The following is a 10402-nucleotide window of genomic DNA, read 5'->3' on the forward strand; positions in this document are numbered from 1 at the left end:
ATGGGTATATTTGCTGTATACAGTAGTGCTTGTATAGGCCGCAGTAGCTACATGGACCTTGTCGTGTTGATCTGCTGGCTGCATGTGATATATAACTCATGTAAAGGCTGTTTCAGTGGTTGTCTGCATGCACTGAGCTGAGAGTTGCACACAGTGTAAGCTGTTCCCATGTTCAGTAGTCTGTAGCTCCATTTACTGTACACAGCCTGCTGTAAAATAGTTGCAGCTACCACCTTCCCGGTGCCAAGTAGCCCAAGTAGAAATCTGGTAATGGAAGGATTGCTAGGAAAGCGGTTCATGAATACTGAAAACACTGCTCCAAAGTGAACCTTCATATACCAGGCTCCTACACATGGCAGAACACTGCTTCTATGTACTCTATAGGCTCTGTTGGCACCATGAGCAGGAATATGGCTGTTCTGCATGTAATAAGCTATCTACAGTGCAGCACATAAGGCCACCAAGAACACATTTTGGCTAGAAGCCTGTATGGATGGGTTTGGTATTGATAATTGATAACTGTACACTCAGCATGTTCAGAGACCTCACCCTAACAGTCACATTAAGGCTATGTTCACACTACGTAAAACTATGGCCGTTGTTGCCGATGGCAACAATGGCCGTAGTTTTTGCAGGGTGGAACAATGCCTTTGTTTCAATGGGATCCCGGCCGGAGCGTATACACATCGTATACGCTCCGGCCGGGATCCTGTACGGGGCCGCAAATAACTGACATGTCAGTTTTCTGCGGCCGCAATTTAATGAATTGCGGCCGTAGGAAACCCTGTCAGTTCACACTATGAAGCGAGCGGCCCTGGCCGCACGCTCCATAGTGTGCAGGGGGAAGCTCTGATGCGGGCGCTGCATCAGAGCTCTGCTTAAGTACCGGTCGCGATGATCTGGGAAGAGACCGGCCGTTGTGTGAACATAGCCTAAAACTGGAAAGATGCCCAAACAATTTATGTATGACTCCTGTAACTATAGACTTTATAAAACAAGTGCATATTAAGCTCTAAGGCCCCAGGCCCTATTCACATGTCTTTAGTTGCAGACCCATAATTGTGGACAGAACATAGGACCAATAAATTTCAATGGCCCTGTTCCCATGTCCGTAGGTGTGTACAGGTCCAGTCACTGTTAAGATATATCCTCCTGCATTATTATTGTGGTCAGTGTTATGTCACAGTATTGCTTTACTAATCCTAGTTACAGCTTTTCATTTGTTGTTTTTTTTTCTTGCAGGAAGTTGGTCCATTAAACCAACATTTATAAAATTACTCTGTTTGTATGAAAGAACCCAACATCAACTGCTGGTGGACCAACCTGTTTCCCCAAGTCCAACCTGGATAGTGCTGGGGAATGGACAGGACATCAAAATGGAAACTTTTGATTTGGAAGGTGTTAAATTTATTTTTAAAGGTGAGAACTTTTAACTATTTTTAAAATTTATTTTTAAAGGTGAGAACTATTTAAAGAGGTAATCCCATCTCTTATGCCTGGGTTGCTTAATAGGTGCTGGTCCCATTTATGGGATTCTCATCTGTTAGGAAGACTGGGGACCCATCATTTGTGTTGTGCAAACACTGCACAGCCCCCCACTAATTATTACCATATAACTAACCCTTAAAGGGATGGTGTCACTAAGAAAACTAGGTCTAAGCTAATTCATTGTGGTAAATGAAACATATTTTACATGTACAAGCAGTTCCTGAAATGTATAATTTAAGAGATATATAGACTTACTAATCCCCCATCTGCTGCTTTGTTTCAATAACCTGTTACCCTTGGTTACAACACGCCTTTGGCCATCCACTATTTTGGGTCACTCATGCTCAGTTAAATTACAATCTTCTGATCTGTCCCATTAGTCCTGGCAGTTGGTTTTTACTTCACATGCAGCAAGGGGGATTGTGGAAAAGTTTCTGCACTGTTGCATGGAAACAGCAGGGTCACAATTCAGAGAAGAAACCAGGGAGTGATCAGATACATAGAAGAAAAGCAGTACATGGATGTAGGTTACACTCACATATATAATTTTACAAACTTTGCTTCATGACATCACCCCTTTAAATGGGTGTGCAACCATGCGAAGCCAATTCCTGCATGAGCCCTTAACCCTAAGTGGTGTCAGAAAGTTATATACTTCGTAAAATACTTCTATTTAAAAATCTCAAGTCTGGTACTTCTCAGTTGCTGTATGCCCTGCAGAAAGTGATGTACTCTTTTCAGTCTGACACAGTGCTCGCTCCTGCCACCTCTGTCCATATCAGATATTGTCCAGAGCAGGAGACTTTTTTTTTGTGAGGATTTGCTACTCTCCCTCCAAGTCCTGTCACAGACAGAGATGGCAGCAGAGAGCACCGTGTTAGACTTTATAGAATCCACCACTTCCTGCATGGCATGCAGCAGCTGCTAAGTACTGGAAGATGTGAGATTTGTTTAAATAGAAATAATTTACACCAGTTGATTTAAAAACATTATTTTTCTTTGTATTAGGACCTGCGCTCATAACTTGCTGGGTGCCATAAGCTTGCCTGGACAACCTGACTGCTCAGCGTGAGCTGCGTCTCTCTACGGAGAACTGTACAAAGTGCAAATTTTTTTTTAATAGTCTGGTTACTATGCTGGTTTGTTGTCTTTGGAGCTAAAGTTGTAGTCCTACCCGATATTGGGAGGGGTATGGTGTCCAGGTGCTTGTAACTTGTTGGATATATAAATAGAACATCTCTTTCTTCGCGTATATATATATATATATATATATATATATAGAGAGAGAGAGAGAGAGAGAGAGAGAGAGAGAGAGAGACACACCTATTCTTTGCTGGCTCCAATTTCTCAAGAAAACATTAAACCTTGCTATAGCTACGCTATTACAACAGTTCCATATTCCATGTTATGCATCAATAAAAATGCACAAGAGCAAGTGAAAAACTCATGTTTGAGTGCTGACTCATTCAGTCTTTAGTTATTGTATATGCATCTTGAGTGGTAAAGAGGTGGACCACTGATGCACCCTATTATTCTATCGCCATAGCCTAGAGAGTGCCACCATTTCCAGTATTTGGCTTTAATGTATGCCTCCAGGGATTTTTGAAAAATGACCATTGTGCAGCACTTTATTTCCAATGCACATCAGTTTTGAATTTGGTAGTAGAATAGGTTTCTGCACGCCTGTTTTCCCTGCCATATTTAACTATGCATTAGGAGACAGGAGCTGTGGAACAGAGCAGGATTCTCCTCTTCTAATGCATAGTGATATGTGGCGGGGACGATGGGAACTCTATTCTGCTACCAATATTAAAACTGAGAAAATATTCTAGCATTCGCAATTTTAAGAAAATCTGACCCCACAGCTGGAAGTAACTGGAGGTACACTTTCTTTTGTGTGAACGCGCTGTACTATCCATCTATAGCCACCAGGTGGCAGCATAGTACCGTGTAAACATTATATAATTAGTTAATGGATCGTTCTACAGAAAGTGAGCCTAAGATACAGAGTTGTCAACCTTCAATAATTTCATGGACGGTCCATAAAAATACTGTTTGAGTTTAGTTTATGAGACCTGTTAAACCTTTAATAACAACTAAAATTACTATTAATAATATGTCATATTTCTATAGCACCTACATACTCTATTTACATGCAAAATGACAATTAAAATATATGAATATACTGTATCAGCCACATTGTAAAAGGTCCTCAGGCCCGGTCCAAATGAGCCTACAAATCTACATTACTGAATGTTCTTTGTTGTTCTGTTTTGATTTATATTTGTTTTAACCTTTTCGTTTTCTGTTTTTTAATTAAGAATTTGTATTTTTTTTTTCAGATTCACCAGTGAATCTGAGGCCCTTTTTGAAGGAGGGCTTGACAGACCTGAAATGTGATATCAAACCTTATTTCACAGCCAACACACAAATTATATGGCCCGGTGTTAAGAGTACGGATGATGTGCTCGATTCTTGGTTTATCAGCACAGTACAGCACACTGATAAATTTCACACCACCACTTTTTTCACAAAACTTTTAGAGACGGCAGAAAAGAAAGAAGATGAATATAACGTGTTTGGTAGGTGGATAGTGATAGAAATGTAAGCAGGCATTAAAGGGGTACTCTATAAAGTAACATTTTGTAGTTGACCAAAAGTTGCTAAAATTAGCCAACAATATTTGTGTATTGGGGAAAAACTGGCAGGAGAAAAATCAGATTTATTGGATTTTAATGCTTTGATACTTTTTTTCTGTGGGAGAAAAGCCACTGTTCTATCATGAAAGTCTATGGTGAAGTTAGCAGAATTAGCTATTGGCTAATAGAGCTACACTAAGGAGGAAATTTATAAAGGACTTTACGTCTATTTTCAGGTGAATAATTGGATTTTTCACCCATTTTTGTATTTATGAACCAGTATTTGATGGGCAAATATTTTTTACATGTAACTTTTTTTTAATCTGCCTGTTTTGAGTATTTACCTAAAGATTAGCATAATTCGGGATTTGTGCTGGATTTATCATTTGTGACTTTTAAAAAAGACGCAAATGATAAATTGAGCGCAAATCCGGAATTGCAGGCTTATGTCTGGTCAGTGCCAGGTGTTGCCAGGTGTTGGATGTTGCCTGCAGCAAATAGTAGGTTGAGTCCAGAATTTTATGGCTTACATTGAACTTACTAATCAATCCGTATGCAGTAAGTTCATATGCTCCCCCTAGTGGTGGTTGTAGGCAGACAGAATTTTAATATTTAAATATATAGCTAGTGTATGTGAAGCTCTGTCTCAGAAAACCGAGCATCAATCTCTGTAACAATATATTATAAGTTAATCAGCATGGAATTTTGGACCTGTCCAGGGATATACAAATCTGGGCCATTTTTATAATGTCTATAGAATATGGCTTAAAGGTCTGACAGATGCAGGTCCCGGATAGACGCAGATGTCCCAGATGGGAATATTTCTTTAAAGGTCAGCCCAATTATTGAGAAATTATGGGAAATAAGCAATACTTGTAAATGATGTAATGATAGTTCAGTCTTTTTTTCTTCTTTGTTTACTATGTAGCTACTTTCATGTTAAGTACCAGAACCCCTAATGTCTATGCAAGAATGACAGAGAGTGTGCTCCTGGATTGTGCATTCACTCTGGATCACCAGGCTGATGTCACAGTTACTTGGAGTTTTCGGGGCAGAGGAAATCCTGAGGTGAAAATACTGACTTACAGTGGAGTCACCAAAAAGCTGCAATACACCTGGAAAGACATTCACATGAAGGTCGAAGAACTGCAGAATGGAAAAGCCTCACTACTGGTCAGCAATCTATCTGTAAAGAGAGAAGGGCTCTTCACCTGCTCTGTATCGGTAGCTTCTCTCTTTGCAGAACAGCAGATTCATGTGCACATCAGAGGTATGTTCACCCTGGTCTGATGAATTTCCGTAAAAAAAACTATGAGCAAAACAATTATTTTCAATTTCATAATGCAGTATGTTCATTCAAGATTGTTCTTAGTTAGAAGAACACTTTAATCGAGTTCTCCTGTAGACATTGGCAGAGAGCTGGTAGGAAGATAAAACAGATGATACTTGTCCCTTAGCTGATTGCTGTTTGCAAAGTTATAAGATCATGTTTTCCTTCCAAGCTTAAGTGTCATAGAAGTCATGCTGCACAGCCTGCCATGCCTGCCTCCTCCACGCTTATCCCATCCCTCCCTCCCTGCCTGATTGATGCACAGGGCTCAGGGCTGGAAGCCAAGCAGAAAGAGGTGAAGGAGGTGTGCACTCACCACTGCCTCTATGACACTTGAAGTTGTGAGGAAAGCATGACTTTATAACTTTGCAAATAGCCATCATCTAAGAGGAAGGTATAGTTTGTTTGTTTTTTACCTTTCTATAAGGCATCTGCCCATGTGTGAATCTCTGATCATGATATAGAGCTGACAGATTCACCTCTAAAGATTATGTCTAGTTTAAGAAGCTTATCATATCCATCATATAAATTCTGGTCTTGATAAGGGGTGAGGGTCTTCTCAAAGAGGTGATCCTCTGAAAAAGTTTTAGTAAACCATAATAAGAAATTCTTGTTAGCGTCTCTGGCTCTGGAGATCTGTCCTGTCCTGCATTACACATCTGTAGATCTGAAAGGGCACTGTGTAATGCTTAAAGGGGTGGTGTCACAAAGAAAACTAGGTCTATACTGATGCATTTTATTAAACTAAATTTAATTTTGTTTACAAGCATCTTTTAAAATGTATCCTTTGAAAGATATAGACAGGGCTGATGTCAGCACCCGGCTTACCCAGCCAAGTGCCTGGGCCCTCTGCACCTCTAGGGCCCCCGGGGCTGAAATGTTCAGCCCGCTCACTGTAGTGCAGGGTGAGTGGACTGAACATCAGAAGACAGAGGAGCAGAACCTATGAGGATCCTGCACAGAGAGAGTGAGGGATGAAGGACCTGATCACATGACCTGCTCAATTTTGCATAGACCTGCGGAGATCAGCAGACAGAGAGAAAGAGGGAGAAGACTGAGGTGGAAGTGCTGTGTGTATGTGTGTGTCAGTCAGTCAGTAAAGTGTGTGTATGTGTCAGTCAGTAAGTAGATCGCTGATCTCAGGGAGACCAGCCAAAGATAACACTGTCTGCTGCAAGCTAAAGCGTTAGAAACAGTGAGATCCTAAGTGCATTGCTCCTCAGGATATATGAATATGCAAAAATAAGCCCATGGAGCCTCATTTAAGACACAGGACTAGCCAGATATAGGGCCACTTAATATGGTGGTTTGGGTGGTTGCCTACAGGAGCCACCCCTTGGCTGGACCCTTCCCAGAGGGATATCTGGCTAGTCCTGTGTTTTAAGATTTTTAAATGAGGCTCCATTGACTCTTTTTTGCATAGTCATATATTCCAGGGAGCAATGCACCTAGGATTTCACTGTATGGAGAATATTAGCCAGCAGCCAGCAGTGTTGTCGCTTGGCTGGTCTCCCTGAGATCAGTGATCTGTTTCCCATCTGACTCTACTAGGCCTTGCTGCCACCTAGCCAGAGTCCTGCTCCAAACTGATGAGGGGCAACACCCCAAAACAGTTGTCTGAGGATGAATACCTGGCCTTGGTTTTCTCTTGTCATTACATTCTTATAGGGCCACTTTATATGGTTTCCCTACAAGAGCCATCCCTTCGCTGGGTCCTTCCCGGAAGGATATCTGGCTAGTCCTGTGTTTTGAGACTCTTAAATAAGGCTCCATGTACTCTTATATGCATATTCAGTCAGTAAGTGTCTCTGTTGGTGCCTGTATGGGGTAAGTGTGTGTGTCAGTAATGTGTGTTTTTGTATGTTATTGGTGTTTTAAGTGATTGTGCATAGTGGATGGATGAGGGGGTCCTCTGAGGCTCTGTCGTCTAAGGGTCCGCCAAAACCTGCAGCCGGGCCTGGATATAGACTCACTAATCTCCCCCATGTGCTGCTTAGTTTAATAACATGTTGCCCTTGGTAACATCCCGCCAGGCATCCACTTTCTAGGGACGCTTATGCTCAGCTCAATAACATGATCTTTCCCATGAGTACTAGCAGCTGGTTTTCAACTTGCAGCAAGAGGAATTGTAAGTAGTGTCGGCACTGTTGCATGGCAACAGCAGGTCACAGATCAGAGGGGAAACCAGGAAGAAATCATGCAGTGGTGTAGGCTTCTTTACTAAACAGCACATTTCCTTTTACCTTCTTTGCATTGTGACACCGCCTTTTTAATTTTTCAATTTCATTTGGGTTTCTTTTGGTCTAACCTTTTAATGGACCGTAAATAATAAAAAGGTTGCTAAAAAATGATTGTGCTATATGGGAAATATAAGAAGCCAAACAGCTGAACTATGATGTGGCAAAGAAAACTGAAATGCACATACTGGTCAAGTTAGGGCTTATAAGCTACTCTTTAAAGGGTTTTTAAAGAGTTAAAAAATGTGACTTCCAAAAACAGTTCCCCATCCGCCCATTATTTTGGACAAGGGGCCAAGAGTGAACCCCTGTGCTGAAGCCGCGAGTGAGGTGCATGTAGTTCAGTGCAGCCACCTCCTCCATGGCTCTTTTGAATAAATTTTGCGTGCCGGACATCTCCTTTAACTTAAAGTGACACTGTCACCCCCCCCCCCCCCCCCCCTTTTTGCATTGTGACTTCTTACGTCATGGTGCTTGTTCGAGTAAAAAGTCATCTTTTATCAACTGCAGATTGTGCTAAGTGGACAGGGCTTGACGGCAACAGCGCCACTAAGCGTCATCGGGACATAGGCCCCGTCCCTTTGATGACTATTGGTATGGGCTGACCTAGAGGGGGTGGGGCTAAGACCTTTACGCCCACCTGTTCCAATTGTCGGTGAGGGGGCAAGGCCTATGTGCTGATTATGTCACAGAGGGGCGTGGCCAACAAGCACCATGACGTATGATATAAAATAAGGTATGGAAACTGCTGAATTTACCTTTTACACCTGTGCAGAGAAGTCATAATGCAAAAAGGGGGTGACAGTGTGACTTTAAGTTAAATCTGGTGTAAACTGAAACTGTGGGGCCCAAATGCCTTCATCGTTATTTTTTTGTGTGTGTGAAGTATACTGATTGTGTATGTATATGTGGTTGGTGATGATTCTTTTTAATAAGACCTGCTCTGAATAAAATCTCATCTTACAGAATCCCCTACTGTAAATCTAAATGTGGACTCCGTATTGACTCTGAGCGAAGGAGATGAGCAGAAGTTTGTTTGTGATGCCTCCAATTATTATCCATTGGACGTCAGTATCGAATGGCTGCGTGAGCTTCCACATACTGGACTTTTGCCATCTTTATTGTCAAATATCCTCTACAGCAGCCACAAGTACAATCACAATGGTACATACAGCCTCTCTGGCTTCTTCCTGTACGCGGCTTCTCTTAAAGACAACGGTGTCACATTCACTTGCCGTGTAGAACATGAAAGCCTCAAGAAACCAATCCGAAAGAGTGTGACGATCACAGTATTAGGTACTGCTGGCATGTTCTTATTACACATTGTGCTATATTCATGTAGAACTTTATATGTAGTGTTGTCGTGGGGTTCCTCGGGCCCAAACTAAGAAGTAATTCTGAAGGCCTTTTGCACTGAGAAGCAGTGGATCACTATATAGCATGTGGAAGTGCTGCCATTTTCTTTTTTTTTTTAATCTCACATGCTAAAGGAGTTATCCAGATTTAGAAAAAATGTGGCTGCTTTTTCCATACTGTCCCCCCCCCCTGTCCTCAGTTTGGGTGTGGTTTTGCAGCTTTAGTTTCTTTTAAGTGAATGGAGCTGAGTTGTATTGCCACACACAACCTCAGTTCAGGGTTGGTGCTGTTTTTGCAAGAAAGTAGCAGTATTTTTTTTTTCAACCCTGAATAACCCCTTAAAAATCCATACAAAAAAAAAATCTCTTTTACAAAAAAGAGCAAACTACAAGCTACTGTGCAAAACCTGAGCTCTCACACAAGATGGAAAAATAAGTCATAGGGGTTGGAGTATCAGGTTCATTATCTTTTAAGGGTAGTACCAAAAACAATATAAATGATTGAAATATATTTAATTAGAAACAAAAATTATCTGCTGCCTCTTTAAGGGACTAAGAAGGACACCACTGTCATCCTGTCCTCAGAATCCCTTTAAGCTTATAAAATTACACTCAGCAGGAGGTTATAAAATATATCATTTTGGTGCAAAATTGTAGAAGAAATTACTATAATTTGCAATCCCAATGAATGTGCTGAATGCAAAACACTTTCTTTAATCTTCGCTCCAGTCATCCTCTCCATGGGAGATGTCGATCCGAGCGCCATGTGAACTAGTAATAATGATGAAGCTACCTGTATGTTCCCAGTACCTGTGGCATGGCCACTATCTCCATGTTCTGTTTTATCAAGCAGCCCCATAACATCCTATAGTCCTTTCATTTTTCACAACCTCTGATTGCTGGGGATTGTTAGCAGACTATATCTGTGCTCAGTGTTCAACCATCTTACCAAAGTATTTGTCATTAACAATATTCCTGCTCTTTGACAGATTCTCCAGCTTGGACTCTTGTAATAGTCTTAATTGTCTTTCTGATCCTGGTCCTTGTCTACTGTTTGAGGATCTACTGTAAAGGTAATGATTTCACCTTTTCCTGATCTTCTAGTCTAGCATTCTAGTTGCACCAATGTATTGTGTGTAAAACCTGCATACAGTATATTTCTTTTGCATGTGCTTTTGTACAGTATAACTCTATAGTATTTATAATCTGCAATATATTTATAATTTCCAATATCTTTTTCTGTCCCCAACTTGAATGGTTATTTCTCTGCATCATCAGGTGTCAGCCATGTGTGGCCCCTCTGTGCTTCTGGCTCACGTTGGATTCATTACTTTGGATTACAGTTATAAACTG

General features: G+C 41.2%; 1 protein-coding gene across 1 annotated transcript; it reads left to right on the forward strand.

The window, feature by feature from the left end:
• Nucleotides 1-10145, forward strand: LOC138767388 (tapasin-related protein-like). The gene is made up of 6 exons (XM_069944889.1): nt 1-4; nt 1243-1419; nt 3831-4070; nt 5056-5397; nt 8661-8990; nt 10039-10145. The coding sequence occupies exons 1-6, from the start codon at nt 1-3 to the stop codon at nt 10143-10145; spliced, it is 1200 nt and encodes a 399-aa protein (XP_069800990.1).
• Nucleotides 10146-10402: the final 257 nt, after the last annotated feature.

Source organism: Dendropsophus ebraccatus, chromosome 11 (assembly GCF_027789765.1).
Source record: "Dendropsophus ebraccatus isolate aDenEbr1 chromosome 11, aDenEbr1.pat, whole genome shotgun sequence".
NCBI lineage: Eukaryota > Metazoa > Chordata > Amphibia > Anura > Hylidae > Dendropsophus > Dendropsophus ebraccatus.

Bases quoted from the DNA above. Each gene is read 5' to 3' on its own strand.
- LOC138767388 (XM_069944889.1), top strand. The intron at 1,420-3,830 runs GTGAGAACTTTT...TTTTTTTTTCAG, and splicing joins TGTTAAATTTATTTTTAAAG to ATTCACCAGTGAATCTGAGG. The intron at 5,398-8,660 runs GTATGTTCACCC...CTCATCTTACAG, and splicing joins GATTCATGTGCACATCAGAG to AATCCCCTACTGTAAATCTA.